General features: G+C 37.9%; 3 protein-coding genes and 1 long non-coding RNA gene across 38 annotated transcripts in view; 1 reads left to right on the top strand and 3 right to left on the bottom strand.

Annotated features, from left to right (window-relative positions):
* Positions 1-865: 865 nt before the first annotated feature.
* LOC135804224 (uncharacterized) lies at positions 866-9,283 on the bottom strand. 2 transcript variants are annotated; one of them, XR_010551003.1, is made up of 3 exons: positions 9,141-9,283; positions 7,101-7,141; positions 866-1,477 (listed from the first exon to the last, which is right to left on the bottom strand). It is a non-coding gene; the product is annotated as an uncharacterized lncRNA (long non-coding RNA). The 2 variants fall into 2 exon arrangements; XR_010551002.1 differs by lacking the exon at positions 9,141-9,283 and adding an exon at positions 7,279-7,952.
* On the top strand, positions 3,182-6,025 carry LOC135804223 (uncharacterized). The gene is made up of 2 exons (XM_065318022.1): positions 3,182-3,592; positions 3,656-6,025. Exon 2 carries the CDS (start codon positions 4,118-4,120, stop codon positions 5,222-5,224), a length of 1,107 nt encoding a protein of 368 aa, XP_065174094.1. The 5' UTR covers positions 3,182-3,592; positions 3,656-4,117; the 3' UTR covers positions 5,225-6,025.
* A 704-nt stretch (positions 9,284-9,987) lies between the features above and the next one.
* Positions 9,988-11,466, bottom strand: LOC135789547 (malate dehydrogenase, mitochondrial-like). Its single transcript, XM_065299436.1, has 4 exons — positions 11,040-11,466; positions 10,595-10,981; positions 10,310-10,538; positions 9,988-10,231 (listed from the first exon to the last, which is right to left on the bottom strand). Exons 1-4 carry the CDS (start codon positions 11,316-11,318, stop codon positions 10,020-10,022), a joined length of 1,107 nt encoding a protein of 368 aa, XP_065155508.1. The 5' UTR covers positions 11,319-11,466; the 3' UTR covers positions 9,988-10,019.
* Positions 11,467-11,509: 43 nt separating this feature from the next.
* The window catches only part of Dscam1 (Down syndrome cell adhesion molecule 1), a 42,925-nt gene continuing 27,354 nt past the window's right edge, over positions 11,510-27,080 (bottom strand). For 18 of the 34 annotated variants that reach the window (XM_065299398.1, XM_065299408.1, XM_065299406.1 and 15 more), the window contains 16 exons: positions 22,956-23,243; positions 21,626-21,745; positions 21,387-21,560; positions 20,464-21,275; positions 20,151-20,406; positions 19,937-20,092; positions 19,270-19,880; positions 18,828-19,216; positions 18,600-18,766; positions 17,532-17,723; positions 17,266-17,421; positions 16,940-17,041; positions 16,401-16,640; positions 15,659-15,958; positions 15,110-15,170; positions 11,510-14,482 (listed from right to left, as the gene is read on the bottom strand). In XM_065299398.1, the coding sequence (XP_065155470.1) occupies positions 14,422-14,482; positions 15,110-15,170; positions 15,659-15,958; positions 16,401-16,640; positions 16,940-17,041; positions 17,266-17,421; positions 17,532-17,723; positions 18,600-18,766; positions 18,828-19,216; positions 19,270-19,880; positions 19,937-20,092; positions 20,151-20,406; positions 20,464-21,275; positions 21,387-21,560; positions 21,626-21,745; positions 22,956-23,243 (4,085 nt within the window). In that variant the 3' untranslated portion in view covers positions 11,510-14,421. Of the gene's footprint in view, positions 14,483-15,109; positions 15,171-15,658; positions 15,959-16,400; positions 16,641-16,939; positions 17,042-17,256; positions 17,422-17,531; positions 17,724-17,755; positions 17,915-18,599; positions 18,767-18,827; positions 19,217-19,269; positions 19,881-19,936; positions 20,093-20,150; positions 20,407-20,463; positions 21,276-21,386; positions 21,561-21,625; positions 21,746-22,283; positions 22,569-22,955; positions 23,244-25,067; positions 25,350-27,080 lie in introns of all 34 variants that reach the window. The other 16 variants (XM_065299403.1, XM_065299401.1, XM_065299400.1 and 13 more) reach the window with 8 other exon arrangements.

A 27,080-nucleotide genomic window follows, 5' to 3' on the forward strand; every position in this document is an offset into this window, starting at 1 on the left:
CTAAATAGACTAGAACAAAAATATTGAACAACAGCATAACAGATGAGGATGATGTAGACAAAGCATGGGATAAACTAAAGACCAATGTCACACAAGCTGCAGAGGAAGCATTGGGAAGCAGGAAGTAAAACCATACAACCCCTTTGGAAAGAGAACGCCCTGGTTTACCGACGAAATTAAACAAAATGTAAAGAAAAAGACTTGCATACCAGCAATATAGAACGGAAAGGACAATGCAATCATACCGCAAATACAAGAGGAAACGCATCGAAACACACGAACTAGTCAGAACAACAAAAAACGAGCATTTTAGGATATTCTCGAAAAATCTAGAACATGATTTTTATGGAGCCCAAAAAATCATATGGAAAACAATTAGACGACAAAGACAAGAACTCAAAGAGCTGCTAGAGAGTAAGCATATAGAGAAAGAAACCTGGATCAAGTATATTGAAGAACTACACAATGCAAGCATAGACGAAAACGCGATTAACAACACAAGGATTAGAATACAAGAAGAAGCTACTAGTGTGAACAAAAATGAGATCGCAGAAGTACTAGCAAAACTGAAAAACAGAAAAGCAGCCGGCCCGGATGGAATAGCCAACGAATTATTGAAGTATGGAGGTCAAAAATTAATAACAGAAATTACCAAGATGATCAACAAAGTATTAAAAGAATGTTATTTGATTCTTCTATTTATGATTCTACTTTATTCAACTTTTTAAAACAACGACACATCACAAACAACAGCTATATATTGTACACGCTCGACGCACTTAAGATTTAAGACATCAATCCTGTAAACGGCAAAGGGGAAACCAGAAAGAAATATGAAGAAGTTTATAATATATTATATATAATATATATTATGTTTTATTAGCAACATTAAATAAAAACTACATAATTTTTTTTAATCGAAAATCATAGACACCTCTTAAATATCCTGAAAGTAAAACTTGCCTTGTAATCAACTTGCGCTTCTTTAGCATTTCTGCGACAGAAGCGGTAGACTGCTTTTCACAAGTGTTCTTAAACTTCTTTAACAGGCATCAACGTTGTTTATTTATACTAATTACACATAAATCCAAATTATTATTAAGTATGTGTGGACACGTTATTTACACATAGGTCAACACGAGTGCAATGTAATTCCACAAGCGAAAAGCCATCACCGACGGCCGACGGAACATCTCATGCGCATAGGTGAACCACCGATAACTTCGTGATTGATGATCATTCAACACATGCTATCTCACCAGAAAAGCCATGTTCACATCCGATTTCAGTAAATGCCGTCAATTAAATTGTTAATTGAACATTTCGCAATTTATCTAATTATGATTTGAAGAACGAAAACTAGTAGTAATGAAAACCCGGGATTCACTCGACAACCGAAATGGAACTGCGTATGCCTTGAGTTGCAAACAACCGACAGTAACTGCACGAGGTCACTATCGCTGTTGAGATGCACACGCTGAAAGCAATAAAAAAACATGTTTACATTAACTCATATGCGTGTATTCTTGGCCACCTGAGAATACTTTACAATACTGCAACAAAACATGTATTATTATATAGAAAATTGTCCGTAGATTAAGACTCTGCTATTCGTTCCTCTTTTCTTTTAGTTTACGAGGTATTCGCAATTGAAATAAATCGTCAAACAATCAAAAATTGCAATTTTAGCAGTTTCAGCCGCGGTTTTAAACCTTTTACCCATTAAATTAAATTAAATTATTTTAAATTTCCATCTGATCGAGAATTTTCCCATCTTCCATAATCTACAATTTTCTAGTTGCTATCTCTTTTAGTTTAGAATAAATTCACTGTCGAAAATCGTGGAAATAAATTATCACGCAATGCGAGAACATACCTTGATGCAAAATAAATTTTATGCTTTTGGCATATCCAATAAATTGTAGGGACCTTAATTATGCACATTGTAGGAACGATGAAATGCGCGTATAATGCAAAAGAGTATCCGACGGAACATCACTCACGCTTTACCCCTGCGTATATGCAATCCGGGTTTAACGAAGCCGCACATCACGCGCGCACAATCGAAAAAGCATTAATATTACGTGACAACGCGAAGATAAATTAAGGACAATTAATTAATTGAAAAAATGAGTGGTACGCGAGCCCACCGCGTGGCGACCGCACACAAATTGCACGAGATAAGAAAACTTGTTTGTTTGTAAACACTGATACTTTCAGTGTGGTAATGCAGAACATGAGAAAAATTGTACTCGTACTATGCATGGAAATTTTAATATCGAACTTAAACTTGAAATTTGATAGTTCCAATTATTTCAAAAACTACATTTGTTGAAAAAAGATTTCGTCATAAAAAAAGCAAAAGATTTCTCTTTACGTAGTATACGAGAACGTAATGCAAATCAATGGTGGGTTCTACAACGGTGACAAAAATTATTTGTGTACTACGTGTGGCTTTTAACACGCGGTTGAAGTAAAAATAAGCAAAGTCAATAATGAATTTGATTTTCACATGGCTGAAGAAATGCGAAACATACCTTGATGCAACATAAGTTTATGTGTCTTTGGCATATCCAATAAGTTGCCAGGATATTAATTGATGACCTCTGCGTATGTACAGATCACGTAATGTAGGAAGCATTACTTAATAACTCGAAGAAAAATTAAGAAACACAAATTATGGTGAAGAAAATGTAAAAAAATGGTTGTTTGTAAAGTAGGTTTACGATCGAGATGTTTACGTGATAACGTCTTATTGGTGATATAAGTTTTGTTTGTTGCAATTGTTGTAACACTTCACTTGCACTTCACATTTTGTTTTACTGTTAGGCTCCCCGCACACTACAAACTTTTTATCGGCCGATAAAACATTCAACGAAAACTTAACCGCACGAGAAAATCTCCATTCGTTTGTATGCCGCTAGAGTGAGAGAGACGGAAGATCGGTCAACTCACTCGAACGCTATGACTGGCACGGAATGACTGGCAGCGCTCGAGATGAGACGGGAGATCGGTCCGTCTCTCTCTGGTTATAACGAGAGGGGGGTCGGAATGACTGGCAGCGCTCGAGATGAGACGGGAGATCGGTCCGTCTCTCTCTCGTTATAACGAGAGGGGGGTATACCTGCGATCGACCTCGCTCGTGACACAGTTTCTGAACAGTCACCCAATAAAACGAACTTCGCCTGCATGGAGTCTGGACGGATCGAGTAGTCCAGAGGAAATGTTGACGGTCCTAAGCCCGTGTAAAGAAGGAAGGTTCAAGGGTGAGGCCAGCGACCTGCCCTGGGTAAAAAGGATTAAAGTGCTCAAAGTACCAGTGGAGAGCCTCGGAATGGGACAGATCTAACGATAACGAACAAGGCAAGAAAACGGAAACAAAGAATAACAAAGCAACATAACCTAAGATTGGCAACGTGGAATATCAGGGCACTCAGTAACCGACAACAAGAACTGGAAAACGAAATTAAAGACTATAAAATTGATATGTGCGCGATTCAGGAAACCAAAAGAAAAGGCAAAGGACAGATGATTATTGGGGAATATCTATTAATATACAGTGGAGTTAAGGAAAACATGAGAGCAAAGGAAGGTGTTGGAATAATGATTCACAAAAAGTATGTAGACAGCATTAAAGGAATATCGTATGTTTCAGAACGAATTGTAAGAATTAGAATAGAAATCAACAAAACAAAATTAAATATAGTCAGTGTGTATGCTCCTGAGAACTGTAGAAGCCAAACCATAAGGGAAGATTTCTACGATAAACTACAAGAGGAGCTAGACAAAATCAACAACAACGAAGCTATTATAATCCTAGGAGACCTAAATGCAAGAGTTGGAAATAGAGTAATACCGGGCATTAAACAACGGTTCAATGAGGAAGTAGAAAATGAAAATGGGGAACTTTTGACAACTTTATGCACAATCAATGAGCTAAGAATAAATAACACATTTTACAACCACAAGCAGCAACATAAGTATACTTTCAACAATGAACGCGGATATAGGTCAACAATAGACTATATCATCACGAACAGGGGAAATACCACCAACAGATATATTAGACATAAGAAGTTTAACATCAGCAGATATTGGAAGCGACCACAATTTAGTTATGGCGAAAATTAGAATTAATCCCATCAAAAAAACGAAATCAAATAAAGAAACTAAGCTACAGGAAAAAATAAAAGTGGAAGGACTGTCAGATGAAACAACAAGAAACCTTTACCTAAATAGACTAGAACAAAAAATATTGAACAACAGCATAACAGATGAGGATGATGTAGACAAAGCATGGGATAAACTAAAGACCAATGTCACACAAGCTGCAGAGGAAGCATTGGGAAGCAAGGAAGTAAAACCATACAACCCCTTTGGAAAGAGAACGCCCTGGTTTACCGACGAAATTAAACAAAAATGTAAAGAAAAAAGACTTGCATACCAGCAATATAGAACGGAAAGGACAATGCAATCATACCGCAAATACAAGAGGAAACGCATCGAAACACACGAACTAGTCAGAACAACAAAAAACGAGCATTTTAGGATATTCTCGAAAAATCTAGAACATGATTTTTATGGAGCCCAAAAAATCATATGGAAAACAATTAGACGACAAAGACAAGAACTCAAAGAGCTGCTAGAGAGTAAGCATATAGAGAAAGAAACCTGGATCAAGTATATTGAAGAACTACACAATGCAAGCATAGACGAAAACGCGATTAACAACACAAGGATTAGAATACAAGAAGAAGCTACTAGTGTGAACAAAAATGAGATCGCAGAAGTACTAGCAAAACTGAAAAACAGAAAAGCAGCCGGCCCGGATGGAATAGCCAACGAATTATTGAAGTATGGAGGTCAAAAATTAATAACAGAAATTACCAAGATGATCAACAAAGTATTAAAAGAACGCAGAATACCCAATGAATGGAGGACAAGTACCCTAATTATGCTATTCAAAAAAGGAGATAGGCAAATACCATCAAATTACAGGGGAATCACCTTACTCAGTACAACACTAAAAATAACAACTCGAATAATATCCAACAAAATACTAGAACGAACTACATTCGGGGACGAACAACAAGGATTTCGAACAGGAAGATCGTGCAACGACGCCATATTCATCCTTAGACAAATAAAAGAGAAGGCAATAGAATGGAACCGACCAGCATTTATTTGTTTTGTGGACCTAAAAAAAAAGCCTTTGACCGCATAAAGCTACATGACATCACAATTATACTACAAAATCGACAAATTCCACAAGACATTACGGAAACAATAGAAAACATCTACACCAAGAACCAAGTAAAAATAAGAGTCAATAATGAAACAACTGAGCCAATAAACATCGGAACCGGCATAAGACAAGGAGACTCATTGAGCCCGTTGTTGTTCAACTTGGTGATGGAAGAAATAATAAATAAAACCAGGAAGTGTCAAGGATATATAATGGGAAACAAAAAAGTAAATATGGTATGCTATGCGGATGACGCTGTACTCATAACGAACTCTGAAGACAACCTCCAGAAAATTTTGCACCAGTTCAACAAAGCAGGCAAATTGTACAACATGGAAATAGCGCCTGAAAAAACAAAATGTATGGTATTATCAGCTACACCAATCAGATGCAAACTGGAAGTAGAAGGAAAAATAATAGAACAAATCAGCGAGTTCAAGTACCTGGGAATCAACATTTCAAGCCACGCAGGTATAAGGGAAGAAGTAGCGGAACAAGTTGAGAAGGGAACTAAAATTGCGGGATGCCTGAAAAACACCATATGGAATAATAAACACCTAAGAAAAGAAGCTAAGGTATCTATTTATAAAGCAGTAATTAGACCCATTTTAACGTATTCAGCGGAAACAAGACCGGAAACAACAATAACTGCCAGACTTCTTACAACAGCAGAAATGAGAACACTACGGTGTGTGGAAGGCAAAACGATCAGAGACAGAATCAAGAATGAGGACATCAGAAGAACGTGCAAAATAGAAAACATTACTGAATGGAGCGAAATGAGAAGGAACGAATGGAATGAACACATAGAAAGAATGGAAGGATCGAGAATAGTTAGGGTTGCTAGAGACAACTCTCCAAGAGGAAGAAGATCACTCGGTAGACCAAGAAAAGGTGGAGTGATCACTTCGGCCAGGCCCACTGAAGAAGAACAGGCAACAGTGCCTATTTTGGAAGAATAAGAAGAAGAAGACTGGAGTAAAATACCTATTTTTGAACCATATTTCAGGCCACTTCTAGACAAGTCAAAGGATTGAATGGGTATGAATGGTGTAGATAAACTCTCGAACTCTAATATGACGTTAAGAAACTTCAGGAAAGTCAGTTAGTTCAGGAAATACCGGGCGTTTTCCACACCATGTTTTTAACTTTTCAAAATATTGCCAATATTTGAAGGGCATTTTAGGGCACTTCCAAAAGGTTTAGAGGATTGAAATAATATGCAACGTAAAAAGGATCTTTTGGACTATAACATGGCGTAAAGAAACTTACAGAATATGTATTGGTTCAGGAAATACAGGGCGTTTTCCACACCATGTTTTCAAATATTTATAAAATAGCCAACTTTTGAAGGGCATTTTAGGGTACTTCCAAAAGGTTTAAAGGATTGAAATAAAATGCAACGTAAAAGGATCTTTTGGACTATAACATGGCGTAAAGAAACTTACAGAATATGTATTGGTTCAGGAAATACAGGGCGTTTTCCACACCATGTTTTCAAATATTTATTTCAAATAGCCAACTTTTGAAGGGCATTTTAGGGTACTTCCAAAAGCGAAGCAAACACGGCCGCGACAGTTCATGATTACACTACTTGCTGCCCGTATTAAAACAATAATATATTCAAATTCGATTTATCTAATATTAAATTCTTATGATGAAAAATTATCCGTTTTTTACATTAAATATTTAAGTGATATATAAATGTTATTAAGATGTGATGATAAGGAATATGTCTTATTGAATCTTCAAAAAAAAAATGCAACAACATTGCAATACAATTAAACGTAGAACTAAACTGAAATTAAAGTACACGGCAAACAGTTTCTATAAATAATGAAATTATTTTACTTGCCTGTTATGGCAGACGGAATATCGACAGCAAGTTTGCGAATACTGAAATAAATGAGAAACAAAATATTAGCTACAGCATTTCGTGCAATGTTGAACTTAATCTGCGTTCCGTCGGAACTCAAACTTTGAATTAAAATTCTTTTTATTCGCATAATAATCATAGGAATAACAATATTTACCTGGTAGCACATTGATCCATGCTCCTCTGTTGATGAGAAATATGTTTTTCCCAAGTCAATTAGCGTTCATAGCGTTGATATTATCATCGGCCGTCGACCGACAGTAACGCACTCACGAATACGTGAATAAATTAAACACGCAAAATTTACAATTACCAAGATTATACCCGCGATAAATAGCTGATAAAAGACCCAATACGTTTATTAACACTAATTATCACCGGCGATCAGGAAATATAACACGAATTACCGAACTTATATCAAAGAATAACACAAGTCGAAAGTGTGGAATGTGCGCTCGTCGTTATCGCACCGATTGAACAAAACAAAATTCTCACGCTGGAATATTTCGAGGCAAACCTACATCGTTACGCCATCTGAGAATACTTTATAGTACCGCACAAAACAACAAAGTGTTTCAAACAGTGTGGCGCGCATGTGTGTCAGTGCGAAATTGTCTATGAGGCAGAGAGTGGTCACGCACTTAAATAGCAGCGTACGTGTGAGACACGTACACGAAAGTGCGCATGCATCACCCTGTCTAAATGACTAGCAAATTTAACACACAATAATACAATAAGTCAAATCTAGATGACGCATGATGTTCAAATTTAATCTATCAAATAACAAACACAAATCACAGACTGTTAAGTCTTTAAAACGACATGATGACGATGATGATGACAAAACACAAATCAACTGTATGTAGCTTTATAGTAATTACGATAGTCATAATAGTCTTTATAAATGTATTTTCACTGAGAGCGTTTTTAGTCTATTTGTACTGGTTTAATTGAAGAATCTACAATTGTTTGGCCGGTGAAGGCATCGTCAGGACTATCAACACGGCACTTCAAAGACATTGCTAAATAATATTATCAATATTATCAGGCTTTAATCGGGTTAAATTTTATGAAATAAAACAGGTAAATTGGAAATCTATGAGATGAAATTTTAATTCATAAGAAAAATGGGATAATTTATTTCCATGATTTTCGACGTGAATATCTTCTAAACTAAAAGAGATAGCAACCAGAAGATTATAGATTATAGAAGATTGGAAAATTCTCTATCAAATGCAAATTTAAAATAATTTAATTTAATGGGGTAAAATGTCTAAAAACGCAACTGAAACTGCTAAAAATTGTCAGTTTTCAATTGTTGACGATTTATTTCAAGTGCGAATATCTCGTAAACTAAAAGAAATATTCACGAAAAGTCACCCAAACTAATTAAAATGCTTATATAAGAAATGAAATTTTAATTCATAAGAAAAAATGGGCAAATGGGAGTCAGCTATACAATCATCTACGTACGGTGCCCTGAACACGAGTCACTTCTACCGCTGCACTTGTACGGTGCCCTGAACACGAGTCACTTTTACCGGCACCCTCGTACGGTGCCCAGAACACGAGGCACTTCAATCGACACCCTGCTACGGTAACCAAAATGAGACTCAACCATACAATTGCGATTAATTGCAATATAACTAAATAAGCAAGGGAAAATCAACGTTCTTGACATTTTCGAGTCAATAAACGATAATAGGGCATATCTTTTAAACTAAAAGCGATAGCGACCAACGGATTGAAAGTTATGAAAAATTGGAAAATTCTGTATTAGATAAGAATTTAAAATAATTTAATTTCGTGGGATAATAGGACCAAAAACTTGACTAAAAGTGTAATTTTTCTTTTATTGCTATATTGCTAATTGCCCCCCCCCCCCTCATCCCATCGGCCCTGCATTGTCTCGTATTTATCAGCAACCACATGCGTCGATGCAGGATCAAGATGGAACATTAAGTTTCTTGCACGAGACCAATAAAATTGACAATAACCCAAGAACACTACGGTACTTACATTTTAAGTGACACTCTAGGTATTTCGATAGGTGTGTAAATTCAAAAAACAGCAAACGAAACTTGCAGTTGAGCGATTGACCGAATCAAATTGACTAGAAACTAAAAACGTGGTGGCTCGCGACGAACGCATGTGCACGACTACGATCACCCGATTTGACTGAAGCCGCGCGCAGAGTACACTTTGGGTGCATTCGCGTTGGACGCTTACGCGCTGTGAGCGCTCACGCTTATAAGCACAAATTTTTAGTGTTCGAGATGGCCTATAGGCGCTTAGAATCAATAAATAAATTTCGTTCGTTTTGGACATTGTGAGCTTCAATAATCATCAACATGGCAACTGTTTATCAATTAATAAATAATTTATTAGAAATTATCGATGATGAGTCTGATGATAGTGATGAGTTTGATATGATTGAAGATAGTGATAATGACATGGAATGGGAGTATTGTAATACTCATTTGAATTTATCTTTCAAAAAAGAACCTTTTTTTGGTTAGCTTATGCTCAAGTTGCATTCGTTTTGACAGATAATAAAAATTGGCGCTCACGCTTTCGCTGCCCTACCTCTGTGGCGTGAGCATAAATGAGCGCGAAGTCTGTGCTACGAACTCAGCCATGAGCGTACTTATGTGACACTCACAGCGCCAAGTCGAACGATGAAAATGACATGTAAGCACGCTCACAGCGCGTAAGCGTCCAACGCGAATGCACCCTATATCTATAGCCTTGTGCGCCAAAACTACTTGAGCCAGGTGGGGAGGATTCGTAATGACGGCACGTCCAAATCTATGCAATGTACTTATCTTATAATCTGTAGAGAAGGAACAAAAGTACAAAAGTAACATTTTGTCTGCGCTCTTAAACTTTTATTTATTTTTAAGCCTTAAATTTGTTTTTGCAAGGGACATAATCTGATTTACATGTTATTTTTTGGTTTCGCACGCATGGATCGCACAAAGTCATATCAATTTTACCTACAAATTCATTGCCTTTCTTAATCCAATAATCTATTATTGGCTTCGCTTCATCAATCAGACATTGTTCGTAATTGGATAAAGTCGGAAGCGCCATATCTTTTGCAATACCATCTGAAATTAACAATTATTAGATAGATATAAAATAGATAAAAAAAATGGGAGCTTAATGTTATTGCAAAAAGTAGAAACCTTTTCCAAGGTAAATTGGCACCCCAAAATATTTTAAATCTCCAATGCAGTTTGTGCGAATAAAGGAGTACTCCAATATATTGGGCTGACCTTTGAGTCCTTTAATTAAGGATACAACAAATCTGGCAATTGCAAATGCATTAGCTAGTGTTGGGCCCTGAGTGTTACGAAGCTTCTCAATCACATAATGTGCAGTTTGCAAACTTTTCGTAATATTTTCAATTTCAATCTAAACAAGCAAAAATATATATTCATAAGCAGAGATAGAAAGTAAAAGCGCTATACATCTGTGAACTCGCTGCAAGGTAAAGCTTGACTTAAAATGGGAACTATGGTGCCATCAACATTTCCACCCACAACCGGTACCAATACGCATTCTGGTTCTAGCCCTAAAATGTTTGCAGCAAATGTGTTTGCGCGAATAACATTTAACGTTGTAATACCAAAAATATGATTTGGATTGTAAACCCCTGCAAATTTTAGTCGCTCTGAAACAACCGGCACAAGACCTTCAATTGGATTTGTTCCAATTGCAATCAACGCTTGGGGGCACATTTTTGCAACATGCGAAATTATCTGTTGTACAATAACGGCGTTTTTGGGAAACACGCGTTCTGAAGCTTTTTTTCCAACTGCGTGTAATCCCGACACAATGACTACAACATTCGCTTTCTGAAAAATTACCAAAAGATTGAATAATTTAATACTTTCGAATAAATTAATCACTTACATCAAATGCTTCAGCAAAGTTATTTGCGCAGTATGAATTAACAACGCATTTGGTGTCCACATGACCCAACTCCATTGCAAGGCTGTTAATCTCCTGCGAATCGTAAAGAGCAAGTTCATCGACAAATGGTGATTGTTTCAACAGTAGACTCAAAGGTTGCCCAATTTGCCCTCCTGCGCCGCATAATGTGACTTTAATGTTGGACAGTGAAGCCATATAGCAACGCGATTGAAGCGAGGTCTTTGGTAATACATTTGAAAGAATTTTCAACAGCGACATTGTAAATTTCGGCACAAAAAATTTATAATGTAAATTATGATAATTTTGACTAGAACATCTTAATTTATGTCAGAACAATGTAATCCGTCACTGGACAATAAAACAATCACAATTTCAATGAAATTGTTTCATAATCAAATTGATAATATCCGTCACCATGGAAAGGATATTAAAAATGAAACACAAAGCGGTACATTTTTTTGTTTAATTTTTCATACGGAAATCGAATAAGAATTAAACAATACTTTGGTATACATGCGGCAAATATGCGGCGCAGCGCTCTTATAGTTTCCAAAAACGCATACGCTTCTATACATAATGAACATTATTATATAATATAATAGAGTAGCTCAAGCGAGATTAGAATAAAACAATAAACTTATTCGTGTACATATTACGAAATATATGTTAGATGTCAGCGAGTATAGTAATTGAAGCATACTGAACTTCATTACTGTGTTTTGCTCTGTCAATCAATAGTTTGCATATGAGCTTCTGTTTGCGTATGTTTCTTTGCTTGAGTTTGAAAACAGTAAATAATCACTGGCAAATAATTGATTCAAGCATGACTAAATATCATGTGATGTCATAATTATACAAGACAAAAATTATATATGTATATATACGCACGATTATAAGAGAATAGCAAATATTGTTAAGATAAATTGGGTAAAATTAGTTAATCACTACGAGTATATAGCACACTTACATTACACTTATTATGGCATTAATTATTACTAGATATATAAGTATGTTAATAATTAGTTATTGTAAACAGAATTATCAAAAATCATTGACAAAATTGAACTGAATAAACTCATGTCAACTTGCTCCGCTCTTTTTTTGCTTTCTATGTAAAGACCGTAAGTTATTCTTCTTGCACCGCGGCGGTAAATTAATAATTACAGGTGACTAGTAAAAAAGTGTGTGGCAATCAAGCACCTCGCTCATTTCTTCTACATTTCGGGCAATTAGGAACTTGCTCATACGTTTTGCACCTAACTGGTTGCACGTTGACTAATCTTCTGAACTATATTATTCACCCCGCCACATTTGAAACGATGAAAAAGAACCGAATTTGTACGTTTACATTCCGTCTGCATTGTTGCATGCGCGATATGAACCAAATGAATTGTTATGAGAATTGCCATTACGTTGCGTTATTTCATTTAACATCTAACGATATTACTACACGATAATTGTCAATAGCTACCAGTTATTTGTATCATTTAATATTATTGAAGCAACTCGCTTGTTAAATATGTTTGTTATTTTTTGCTAGCCAACATTTGAAGTACATTTCGTAATTTTGAATTATTCGAATATTTTAAGTTGAAGTATTACATCAATGCGCGGTTCGCCGACATTAAAACCGACAAGAATTTCGGACACACCATTCTCGGTTGACTTGGTCAGTCATTTCATTTCGTTCTTTTTAGAAAAAATTGTATCAAAAAATGAGCTTCTCTTTTTGTTTTGTTTGGTAATGGGTTAAAACATCCTCTTAAAAATGTACAAAATAAATAAATGCCCACAATTAAATACAAGCCCTTTCTCCGGTCTCCACACGTGTTTTGTAAAATTCTTGCGAATTTCAAGTCGCCTCAATAGATTGAATTAGAGTTGAATGTTTATATTATACCCTGTTAAACATTATCAATTATTAAACATTATTGCATAATTAAACTAATCAACACTATATGAATATTTCAAACAATGTTAAAGTTGTTGCCGGATTTTAAAAGAATCAATTATAATTTGTGAATGCATCAGTCCAACGTTTCTAAACATGTTTTGATAATTGATAAAGTAAAACAAGGTGCCATTTGAATGAGATTACAAATACTTTCGTTAAATTTTCAAAACACCTACTTTCGATTATAATGTTTGTTGTTTGGGCATACCGTTTTATATATGTGGTAAAAACATTTATATCAATTAAGTTCTAGCTACTTGTTAATCATATTCATCATATATCATATAATTTACGTTTGGATTAATATATGAGATTTGCATCTAAATTTCTTGTGACATGTGCATTGGATACCCCGTTGGCCGGGGCCCGTTACACAGCCCTATCTTTGGGAAAACATTGTTAGCTATTGGAGTAGTTTCGATTAATATCATTAAATATCAATATCGTTAATTATAGTTAATTTGTTTTTGCTTTGTAAATATCAATTATCAATTAGGTTTGTTTAATTAGTATTACTTGAATATAGTTGATTAATTAATGTAAGCTAAGTTTATGAGGATCGGCAGACACAACCTTTGTAATAAAACCGACACGTGTCCGCCGCCATCGCGCGACGGATGCTATCTAACTAAGAAAACCGAACTGCCAACCCTAAAAAACGCGAACGTATCGAAAAAATAAACATTACGTTTGCTTGCGACATGAAATAAAGCGACTCCCGAACACAACACAACACTACAAACGCACTACATTTACAAACGAATAACAGAAACGTAAAAAGCAAGCCACAAATTCACACGGAGAAACTTCGCATTTGTCATTATCAATATTCGCCCCAAAGTTCTCGCTGCGGTCAATGAATTAATTACAAAAGTAATATTAAACAATAATTACAAATAAAAGTTATGAACAAATAAAAATTAAGACTCACAAACCTCAAAATATCACAAGACACGTTGAGCCGATGAACTCATACAAAAACGCTAGCCATCCAAAAACCTCACAAAAAACTCCAACATTCCCAAGATATTATCAAGAACTCCACACAGTGATGTTTACTAAAATAATCGCGTTTATGTTGTTTGTATACTAGTCAACGCTCAGATTAACGCTCGCGCAGAGTTCGATAGAAACTTATGCGATCGACCTTACTTTCGTCAATAAATTGAACGCAAATCAAAAGTGATAATATTATTTGTGCAACATAGGGGTAAACGCTGGAAATTCAGTCTCATAAGTACGGGACCAAAGAAACTGTCCTACGGCCGATCGAAATATTTAAATCGAATTTTGCGCTGTTTGGTAAATGTAGTTAATCAAATAAAATCCAAATTTGCGTGATGTTCAGACGTCTGTGTGATCTTCGTCGACGCCCTTCTATTGGTCGATCTTGTAATGATTTACAAATTACACTGCCATAGTATCGTAGGCTGTGAGTCCCCCGTTGGCTTGCCCTGGGATTTCGTTTCTATAATCACAACCACCACAAGGACACACGATTAAACGAGAACAAAACCAAAACAAACATAGAACTACACACAGAAAGCAATACATGCAGGAGTTTAGTATACCAATTCCACAAGTCAAATTTTCAATCAAATAAAACGTGTTTTTCAAAAACTTCAACGCAAAACAGTTCGCAAAATCAAGTGCATTTTAATTACAAAAGCGGCTTTGATTACTGTTACCAAACTTACGCTTTCCTGCTTGAGAGGTAGAAATTAACATAAAAATACACAATGATTAAAATTTTCGCAATAAAACACTATTGAATTGAAATGATGAAATGACTCGAGAAGTGCAATCGATGTGGCCTTATTTACCGCGGTCATTTATAATCAATACAAATTTGAATTGGAAAAAGTGCATCTTAATACCTTGGCTTAAACTATGAAGTTACATTTAAGTATTACGCGCACAGTGCACGAGCACACGCGAACCCTAGTACGCTCACTACACCAACAAACGTCTTGATCCGCAATATTCCGTTTTATCTTCTATTACATGAACTGACCATAGTAGTCCGAACAATCGATTTTAATATATATACAAATAAATGATGAATGATGAAAGAACATGTTTTATGGACAATTACCTCTCAATCAGTTTTCTCATTTCCTCGTGGTTCATGCCATCCTTAGCGCTATTTCTCATTACTGAAACAAATCACACTTACTACCACGACCACCACATGTTTACGAAATGGAGTGCGTTACAAATTATAAACAATAATAACAAATTAATCACAAACAATGGGGGCATCGCATGCGCATGTTATCAAGTTATTTACAGTTGCGACACGCAGTGCATGCGACAATGATAAGTTTCTCAAAAGTGTAATTGCGTAATGTGTGAAGAATGAAACCCTAATCTAAATACAAAAACCAACAAATGCAACTGAATTCGGCTGCTAATTTAGATTTCTCTCAGTGTGTATGTTTCAACTTACCCTCCTCTTTTTCTGTAAAAATAAATAAATGCATAAGCTAACTGAATAAAGCTTAAGACACAGATAACTCAATAAAATCCTAGCTAGTAAACTGTATGATAACAATATTCGTAATAAAGAATGTTGTGATGTTCAGTTATGTGATCTGATTGTATGATGATGACTAAATGTTGTGCCACAATGAGGAGTACTTACCGCCATAGGTGCGGCTGTTGATCAATTGGTCACGATCGCACTCAGCCTCAGAAATCTCGTTGCTATCCTTCGAGTCATTGGGATCATGATTGCGTGGTGGTGGCGGTGGTGGCTCAGGGCTACTGGCGGTTGGCTGAATACGAAGGGAACCCAAAGAGCGACGACCAATTGAACCACGGCTACCATATTGGTCATAGGGATTTCCATATCCACAATATTGGCTTCCGTATTGTTCATCCTCGGGGGCGCAGTTAGCGGGGTCGTCATATTCAGGGCCAGGGGAATAGATGCTGCCATTACCTACAATTGACACTAAGCCATAATATTCTGTCACTACTTGATTTTATTAAAAATGAATCAAATTTCAAATAATACCCAAATCGTTTCTAGACAGAGGAACGCATAAGATAAGACATCAAATGAACCGAACCAAAACTTTCAAATTCGAACAGTTGTAAATCATCGGTAATAGTAACAAATTAAGGGGTAAGTAATGACTAAGAAGGCCAAACAAACCGAATTAAATAGGTAAACATCTAAAGTTGTTAAGAGCTAGATTTCTTACTCCCTTCCGTGTATCGCTTTACATTGATTCATTGTATTGGTTTAGGTTTATGAATTAATGATAATGGGGACCCTAATTAGCTAACAAACGCGATGAAATGATGGGCAATTGATTTGATCTGAGCTTTTGCTAATGAATGATTGTAAATGAGGTGTTGATGAAGAGAAAGATACGTACACTGGGTGTAGTACTGACTACCTTGAGAGCCGACTCTGTCATATCGTCGGTTCTGGCGGGGCATTGACTGAGAGCCGGCACGAGAGTGGGCCTGGTGCGGAGTTCCCATTCCGGAAGGTCCCATAGTACCGGCGTGGGGATGCGGGAAAGTCTGGAATTGCATTGCCTTGGTCGGATCCATTTCTTCGCGGAAGCCAAGCAGATGGAAGGTGGCATAGGGGCAAATCTCGTCGTCCATGCCTAAAATATTACATACCTATAATTCGTACAAGACACACACCCACAAATACGACACGCAATAATTCAAGCCATTCGTGACCGTACTAAATGATTAAAAGCCATTGAAGCATGCTGAAACGACTACGTACTTACGAAGAATACTTTGTAACTTATGTTAAGATTTACACACACCATTTCCAAAAACCACACGCGAGAAGAGGTAGGAGTTTATTTTGTTATGTTAGTTATTGTTAGTAAGATTAGTATGAAAGAATGTCAGTTATGAAAGGTTTTAGTGTACTTTGTAAGCGTGTTTTTACCTCGATGATTGTGAATAGTATCATTGGATCCCCTGCGGCTGCACAGCTCTTCGTATAAATGTCTCCTGGGATCCCAGGTCGCATGAGCGCGGTAGTGCGGTCCTAGTACACAATTTAAATATGAAGAAAAATCTAAACTTACACAACCATGTAGTCCTTGAATCCTCCTTGCTCCCAGCGTTTCTTTTGTCTCTCACCAGTTAGATTTCAAAATTATTTACATAAATTTCTAATTAAACTGAATCGAGAGAAAAGTTAAATTATAACATTTAGCATGCAGCGCTGAAATGAGCTTAGATGGAGGCCTGGACTCTTACTTATGGTACCTCGCTTGATCCTGTCACAAGTGTTATAGTTGGAGCCAGGTACAGGTGGTAACTTCCTGTTTGGTGGTGCAATATATCCCAATTCATCGCGGAGGTCAGGACGCCGCTTGTCCAAAGTGCCAACAGCGTTCACGGATTGATTGTAAACAACATCATCTAAAAATACGCATTATCATGATTAAAATAACCATTTGATATCATGATCAAAAATGGAAAATTTAAAACAAAATTCAAAATCAAAACAAAACTGTCCAGGCATAACATACAATCGCTGGTTAAACGAGTTTGAGTTGGTCCTAGAGCACGTCGTGAGACAGCAACACAAATGACGATGATGCCCACTGCGACGACGATAGCGGTGGCCGCAACGGGTACGGCGATGTTCAGATCAACCCATTCTGGTAACCACGGTAACAAAAGCCTCGTTCCGAATACTTCACGGACTGGTGCAATTGAACCTAGAGACAATTCAAGAACGAGGAGCAATTACCTTTCTGATAGTTTCCTTTGCCGCGCAACACGCATATGACGATAATAGCAACTATAATGACTAAAACGGCGGCTACCACAGGGACAACGAGGTTCAAGTTAGCCAGGATTAGTTGGATCGTGTCTTCTTTGGGAATCTCGCGGGCCGGAGCAATAGTAGCTGTAAATAATTACAACACGTCAATCCAGTATATCCCGGTACTCGCACAGTTCCCGGGAAAGCGAGAATCGGAATACTTTACCTCCCAGTTTCCCGGGAATTGCAAAGTATTAGGTGCATAGTAATAAAAATAAAAATTATGATTTTACATGATTAAAATAATATCAATAAATATAAACCAAATAATACTGAAATCACAAAATAAAATAACAAGAAGCACAAAAAAAATTGAAACCTGAAGCTTAAAATGATATAAAAACAGCAATTTAAAACATGATCATCATTTTATATCAAAAGTACATGAGTTTTTGTAATTCCTTGTGTTCCAGTTTCCGTTGCGTGACTTACAGCTTACAAAGAGTAAAATGTAAATCAAAGACAAATAAGAAAACATGAAACCGAGTTGAATAAATCAAAAACCAAATACAGTTTCAATATAAAACGAAGACGTGATAAAACAAATGATAATGGTTTTATGTGGTGAATGAAATGAAAACGATAATAAAATGAATGATAATTCCCGGGATATGGGAAAACAAATGTAAGTTCCGAAACGCAATCCCTATACGTGGTGTGATTCTGTGAGTTGTACGACTTGTTATGTAATGATGACACTTGCAGTTACTATTGTTCCGATTGTTTGCAAGTAGAAAGGAAGACGCCCTATAGTGGAAACAAAACTTACCACCAGCAGCGGTCAACGTTGCAAACTCATATTTGGCAACAGTGAAACCGGCGTTGTTGTGAGCGGTGACGCGAAGATGATACCAGGTTGCAGGGTCTAGATCCAAAACCACAAAATTGCCAGTAACTTTGACATTGTTCGAAACCTGCACCCAATCAGGACTGGTCCTAAAAATATACATAGATAGTTATATCTGCGATCTGCGTTTGATAACTTATTAAATTATACTTCTTCCTTTGCTCAACAACAAAGTATAGCATTGGGCAACCTCCATCAGACCATTCGTTCAAGTGTAAAGTAATGCTATTGGATGAAACAACGATAAATTTGTCAGCACTGGGTCCAATTGGTTTTTCGCCACGAGTGCGTGTGTTCAAGTTGTCGGACTGATCGCCGTTGCCGATGCTGTTGTACGCAGTAACATAAACCTGATAGCGGGTGCCACAAACAAGTTTCTCCAGCACATATTTCTCAATATTGTTAGCGACCTGCGCAGTTTCCCATTCTCCAAATTCGGGTTTGTAGTGTACGGTGTAGCCATGAATTGGTTCAATGTCAGAGGGATCAGGCTTCAATTTGATTGTCAACGAGTTGGTAGTAGTCGATGTTAAACTCACCTAATTCATACAATAAATTATAATTCACATATGATAAATTATATTAAACTTACATGCGGAGAATGAGGTGGCGCGTTTACAACAAGTTTGTGTGTAATAGAATCGTTGCCAAAAATATTGTTCACACGGCAAGAATATTCACCAGCATCATCACGGTGCACATCCCGAATGAAAAGCGAGCCATCAGGTTGTTGCCTAATACGATCATTATTGTTGTTGTCAGATCCCTTAATTTTCCACTTGATTTCTGGTTGCGGTACACCTACAGCCAAGCATGGCAGAGTAACGTCTTCTTTGTATGTAGAGGTGAATGAATCATCAAAAGATGCAATCTTGGCAGGTACTTTGGAGCTAGGAGACACAGTAACAGTTTCTGAAGTTTGACCCTCGCCAATATTGGTAGAAGCAGTCACCCAGAATTCGTATTTCAATTGTTTGTTCAAATCCTTGGCCTGGAAGCTTAAATTCTGGATCTTTATGTTAGGAATAACTTTGTGACTGAGAGGTTTGGCATCACTAGAAGTGCCTTCGCCATCGGGAGCTTCACGCAAGTAGACAGTATATTGTTCCACAATACCATTTGGTTCACTTGGGGGCTTCCAGCTGACCAAAATCGAATCATCAGACATAACTAAAGCTTTTACAGATGTAGGTGCTTCCGGCACTAAAATTTAACCAAATCAGCGTTTTCTTAATAAATAAATCAGCATATGTACAAACCATCTTGTTCAGTTTGGCAATGAATGGGGGGACTGCGAACACCATCACCTCCTGAGGTGTAGGCCAGAACCTGCATGCTGTAATTAGTGTATTTCTTCAGTCCATGAAGAATGGTTTCGCTTGATGCGGTGATTTTGGCATCCTTGGTGTTTTCATCTAAAGTTTTTTCAAGACATTAATTTATACACTCATAACCCTGATTAATAAAACATACCAAACCAAGTTTCTGATGGTCCATAGATTACTTTATAACCCTTGATAACTCCGTTGGCGGCAGTAAGAGAAGGCGATACCCACATAACGCGAATAGTTTGTGCAGTCAATGTTGTGCAGGTCGTATCTACTGGTGGTTGTTCCGGAGCACCTTCGGCAGTGTATACTTTCAGGTCTTCAGAGATTGGTCCCTTGCCAACTTTGTTGAACGCTTGCACAACGATAGAATATTGCGTGTATGTTTTCAAGTTGTTAATCTAAAATAAATTTAGTCACTGTAACTTAATATCCTTAAATCTTAATTGAGTCCATACCTGTAAATGGTGTTCCTTGCCCTCCTCGCGACTGAATTCAACTGTTTCAAAGAAATATGGCTTATCTTTGTCCATTGATGCAAGTTTGTATCCAACATAATACCCCAGGATTTCGCCATTCCATTCACTTCGTGGTGGTGGTTTCCAGAATACCTTCAACATGTGTTGTTCTGGTGCCTCAACTCGAATAGAAGATGGCGGACCACTTGGTACTTCTTCGGCAGTGATAATGGTAACGGTGTCTGAAGGATCGGAGCTTCCCATTTCGTTCTCAGCAACAATGCGGATATGATAAGTCGTTGCCGGTTTAAGAGTAAAGACGCCAGCTTCGGTTTGTTCACCGGGGACAAGTACACGTTCCATCATACCATGCTCCCAACTAGATTTGCTTGGTTTGTATTCAATCATGTAACGCTTGATATTAGAGTTTCCGTCGTATGGTGCAACCCAGGAGAGTTGGACAGATCGTCCAGACTTGTCGAGTACCTTTAGGTCATATGGGATTTCCGGAACTTCCTGCACAATCATGTGAATACTAGTGTTGTCGCTGCCAAAAGCATTGGTGGCAACGCAAGTAAAAACGGCAGTGTCGGAACGTTCCGTGCGTTTGATGCTCAGTGCGGATAATACACCGGTCGGGAGAATTTCTTCGCGGATTGTATAACGAGAATCGCCCTTGGGTTCTAATCGCTTGTTATTCATGTTCCATAAAATGCCAATTGGTTTTTCGCCCTTGGCTTCGCACTGCATAACAGCCGCTTCTCCACGTCGCGATGTATGATTACGTTGTTTAATTTCGAATTGCGGTGGTGCTATGTAATAAAAAAAACAAGTCCATTATATTTCATTTGAATAATTCATTCCCGTCGCGCTAACGAATTAAAAGCTTTCTAATGTTTTGCAGGCGTAATTAAATTAATTACCTTGTACTCCAATCAAAACGACAGCGGATAATCCAGACCCGATTCCATTAACGGCTTCGCAAAGATAGTAGCCTTCGTTTATTTTTTGAATGTTATTGATCATCAAAGTACCATCTTCAACCTTAATATCAGGATTGTTTGGTTTTAAATCCTTGTAATCGCCAGGTGTTTCACCTAATGATACAAAATATCAAGTTAAATATGATCCCATTAAATAAAAAAACGTATTAAAAAATTACCAGTTGCCTTTTTCCATGTGACAGTTGGCTTGGGAAAACCATCGGCTTTACATTCAACGGCAGCATCGGAATCTTGAGCGAAAGCCTTATCAGTCGGCTCAAGAATCCACCTTGGTGGCACTAAAAACACCAAACTCGTTAATATAAAATTCATCTGAGTTGCAGCTCATCGCTGCAACTTTACACTAATTACATGATTTCCTCATGTTTTCATGCAAATTTTGAAACGGCTTTTTGCCATGCATCGTTATGCCGAAAATGTATTTGTTAATGAACTCCTCGTGCAAACAAAAACGTACTTGGGACAAATAAAAATTTAAAAAGCATGCTGTTAAAATCAATAGCATTTACGTAAAAAATGTTGTGAAAGGATGCAAAGGTTAGATTAGGATCACATCCCTGTATCCCAGCCAATAGTTGATAAATGATAAGGATGTGAGGATGATATGAAGGATGACTTGGCTGAGATATTTATTCAGATGAAGCTAATTGTCCCTACGCCCACAAAAAAAACACACGAATGGTTATACGACTCACACACAACATGACCTATGTTTGTGCAAAGACTAGTAATGTTTCATTGTCAATGTCAGAAAGCCGTATTAGATCAAAGATGGTTTGCTTGCGATTGGCAGACAGAAAGAATAAGTCAGGCTACCGTGAACGGCCAGCGTTTTGGTCATGTGCACGGCACCGGCCTTATTTCGCGCCGTGCACGTGTAATTGCCAGCATGCTGAACGAGAGTCTCGTCAATAAACAACCCGCTGGCGCTTTTGCCGAATTTCGAAATGGAAAGAATGCCCTCGGTGCTTTCCAGCTTTTTCCCATTGAATCTCCATGTGAACTTCAATGGTTGGTCACCTTCGGAAACCAAGCATGTAACCTGCAGGGCTTGGCCGATGTTAACTGAAGGTATTTCGAAGGGCACAATGTGAGGCAAAACTAACAAAACAGAAAAAAACACAACTGTATTTCAAGCGATTACAATATTTGACTAACCATAGACGATTAATTGCGCGGTAAACTCTGAAGATCCGACTCTATTAGCCGCCCTGCAAGTGTAGTTCCCGGCGTGCTCGTAATTTATGGATTCGATCGACAAGGAGCTACTGCGTTTTCCAACAGCGGTTATGAGAACATTCTCAAGTGTGTCTATTGGTCGCGAATTGAACAACCACGAAATTGTGAGCGGAAAATCTCCCTGCGGGACACTACATTGCACGTTGTTGTATTGCCCGGTTTCCGACGGGGCGTCTTCGAACTCAAAAGGACTAATCCGAGGTAGAACTACGGGATAAACACACAGTGGAATTATTTAGTAATCAATACCATTGACAAGTAGCTGTGATGAGTACGTCATGTCGCCAGCTTTATTGCTCGCTCGGCAGGAGTAATTTCCAACGTGCGTGTAAGATACTGCTTCGATTGTTAGTAATGAGCTTCGTCGACCCATTGATGCCGCCTGCACTTCAGAGAATTCGCTCAATTGTTTGCCGTTTAACGTCCATTCTATTTGAATCGGTAGATCACCTTCAGGTGCAATGCAAATAACTTGCACATATTGTCCTTCGTGCAAAGGATTGTCTTCGAAAACAAAAGGCGTGATTCTGGGTGGGACTGACAAAAGGAACACGTGCATTTAGTGTCATTATACTGGCAATCTTAGAACTTAAATTTAGGTACCCTTTACAGTTAAGTCAGCTACTGCACTGGCCATTCCTGCGCGATTATGTGCCACACAGGTGTAATTTCCTGCATGTTCTTCCGATAGTGAATCAATTGTCAAAACTGACATTTTTTTACCAAATGAACCTATTTTTATATTAGCATCCTGTGTGAGAGGAATACCATTTAGATACCACGTAAATTGAATTGGCATATCTCCGACTGATATACTGCATTGGGCATTGGTTGAATCTCCGAGAAAAGCAGGTTCATCGCCGAAAGAAAACGCAAGAAGTTTCGGTAAAACTAGAAACGAAAGTATTTGTTGAAGATTCAAAAGACAACTAATGACGACCTAACAAGATATTTGTTTGGAAAACAAAGGTGATCTTTAGGAAAAACAATCAAACAATTATTTTTAAAGTTTTAAATACCGTTGACGAATAATTGTGAAGTATAAATCGATTCTCCCGCTTTATTGCTCGCCCTGCAAGAGAAATTTCCGACGTGTGTGTACGATACAGCTTCAATAGTTAAAAATGAACTACGTCTACCCATCTTCGCTGCTGATACTTCAGGAAATTTATCTAAACTTTCACCATTCAGCGTCCACTGAATCGTTATTGGCAAATCACCCTCAGACGCTAAACAAGTCACTTGCACATACTGTCCTTCGTGCAACGGATTGTCTTCAAATACGAATGGGGTAATTCGAGGCGGAACTTGAATGTGGAAAATAACAAACACGTGCAATATTAGTAACTAGTGGTGGCAATCTTATAAGCCTGAAATTAAATACCCTTAACACTCAATTCAGCTTGCACGCTGGACATTCCTGCACGATTATGTGCGACGCACGTGTAATGCCCCGCGTGCTCCTCCGACAGCGAATCGATACTCAACACCGAAGTCTTCTTGCCGAATGAACCTATTTTGTGATTGCCGTCATCAACAAGTGGTTGTCCGTTACGAAACCAAGTGAATTGCACGGGCATGTCGCCAGCTGACACGCTGCACTGCACGATAGTAGACTCGCCAAGGAATGAGGGTTCGTCGCCGAAGGTAAATGGAAGGAGTTTGGGCAAAACTATAACAGTTTGATAAAATACCGTTAACATGCAGAAGGGCACTATGGATTGCTTTGCCCGCTGAATTAGCTGCTTCACAAGTGAATTCTCCGGAGTGCACGGCCTGTACGTTTTCGATGGATAGTTGACTGCTGCGTTTATTCGTTAAAAATATCGAAATGCCTTCGGAGGTATCAATAGGCTTATGATTCAAGTACCAAGTTATATTAATCGGCAGATCGCCCTTATTCACAAAGCAGGTAACTGATACAATATCACCAGAGTTAATGGGGTCTTCACCAAAGTCGAAGGGATGGATTTGCGGTTGCACTAATAAAAAACAAACACTACTTGAAACTGAAATGCAGACAATACCATTGACTAGAAGATTAGCAGAATATGATGAACTGCCAGCTCGATTATGAGCCACGCAAGAATATTCTCCAGAATGTTCTTCTTGTGCTGAATCTATAGAAATCTGACTGGTGCGTTTCGTTGTATGAAACACCTGAATACTTTCCATTGTACCCACGTTCTTGCCATTCAAGAACCAAGTAATGTTTAAGGGAAAATCACCTCGGTTCACTGAACAAATCGCAGTAACCATGTCACCAGCATTAATACTTTCTTCTCCAAAGTCAAAAGGCAAAATTTGCGGTTGAACTATAAGGAAAATAGGATTTGAACGCGTTGTATGTACAAAAATTACCATTAACCAGAAGAATGGCCAAATGTGTAGAGAAACCAGCTCGATTTTCAGCTTTACAAGTGTAGTTGCCCATATGATGAGCCTGTACCGACCCTATTGTTAGAATATTTGTTCTACCACCAAAAGGTACCATTGAAACATCGTCATACTCAATCGGTTTATCATTTAACAACCATGAAATTTGAATTGGAGAATCCCCCTTATTTACGTAACAATTTAGCTGTACACTGTCACCATTATTCACTTCGCCTTCGAAATCAAATGGTATTATATGCGGTTGTACTGGAATAAATCAAAAATAGTAAGCAATTTCGAAAAAGCGTGTAAAATTGCAATTAAAAATGGAAACAGTATACTGTTACCGTTGACTTGTAATTCAACAGAGTAACTTGTCACTCCCGCAGAGTTCCTAGCATGACAAACATATTCGCCTGCATGTTCAGCGTCGATATTATCAATATTTAAATAACTCCTCCGCACACCGACCAAATTAACAATGACGCCTTGCACCTCGTCAACAGTTTTCCCGTTTAAGGTCCACGTAATTTTCAACGGCAAATCGCCTTTATTGACCGTACAGGTCAACGAAACCATATCGCCTGTGTTAAATTTCTCTGCACCGAGTTCAATGGGAACAATTTGAGGCGGAACTGAAATGTGGAAAAACACAACGACCAACTATAATTAAAATGTACCATTCACATGCAATTCCGTTGTGTAGCTCGTCGTCCCGGCGGGATTTCGTGCGTGGCACGTAAACTCGCCCGCATGCGATGCGTCCACGACTTCAATGCTCATGTAATTTGCGCGTTTTCCTATAGCACTGACTAAAATGCCTCCATATTGATCAACAGTTCTATTATTCAAAGTCCAAAATATTTCAATGGGAAAATCGCCCTTGTTAACGCTGCAAGTTGCGGAAATTGTATCGCCAGTGTTAACCTTTTCTTCAAACTCAAACGGAAGGATTTGAGGTGGAACTAAATCGGATGCAAGAAACATACAAAGTAAGTTGATATATCGTGTTACCGTTGACGTTAAGCGTTGTGGAGTACATATCATATCCGGCTTTATTTTCAGCATGGCACGTGTACGTGCCTGCATGCACCGCATCGACGGAATCAATGCTCAAGTAACTTCCGCGTTTGCCGACCAAATTGACGATCACACCTTCTGTTTCACTAATCGGTTGGTTATTTAATTTCCATTCAATTGTCAGCGGTAAATCGCCTTTGTTCACATTACACGATGTCGAAATAGCGTCTCCTTTGTTCACGCCATCGTCAAATTCAAATGCAGAAATTTGCGGTGGCACTGGATGGATAAAAAAGGAAATAACATATGCGCTACTGCATGCAGAGATATAAATGCAACTAAAGCACCGATGTCTTGTTTTATAAATAAAGTACTCGTATACCGTTCACGTGTAAATATGCAGTGGATAGACTGACACCAGCTTTATTTGCGGCAACGCAGGAATATTCACCGACGTGATTTGCGTCGACGTAGTCAATGCTAAGCGCGCTCAACTTCTTCGTCACCTGATTGATTTTTATGCCGTATTCGTTCATCTGAATCGGCTTGCCATTTAAAGTCCAAGTGATGTTGATCGGTAAATCACCTTTGCTAATCGAGCACGTGATAGACGTCGAATCGCCTGAATTGATAGGCTCTTCACCAAAGTCAAAGGGAAGAATTTGTGGAAGGACTACAGAAAGCAAAACAAACGACTATAACAAAACGAGTAGATAAGTAAGTACCATTAACGTGCAAATACGTCGAGTAACGAGATGTTCCCGCTTTATTCGTAGCTATGCAGGTATATTCTCCGATATTATGCGCTTGCGCTGAGTCAATACTCAGCGTGCTGATCTTTCTATTGACCTGTGTAATTGACACGCCGTCCGCGACGTCTATTGTCTTATCGTTGTGTTGCCAAGTAATTGCGACTGGTAAATCACCTTTGCTAATCGAACAAGTGAGCGATGCTAAATCGCCAGAGTTGATATCTTC

The sequence above is a fragment of the Atheta coriaria genome, unplaced genomic scaffold (assembly GCF_025399875.1).
Source record: "Atheta coriaria isolate IRGN ID8LTWV9N9 unplaced genomic scaffold, Caltech_Dcor_3.1 hic_scaffold_3_pilon, whole genome shotgun sequence".
In the NCBI taxonomy this organism is placed as follows: Eukaryota; Metazoa; Arthropoda; class Insecta; order Coleoptera; family Staphylinidae; genus Dalotia; species Dalotia coriaria.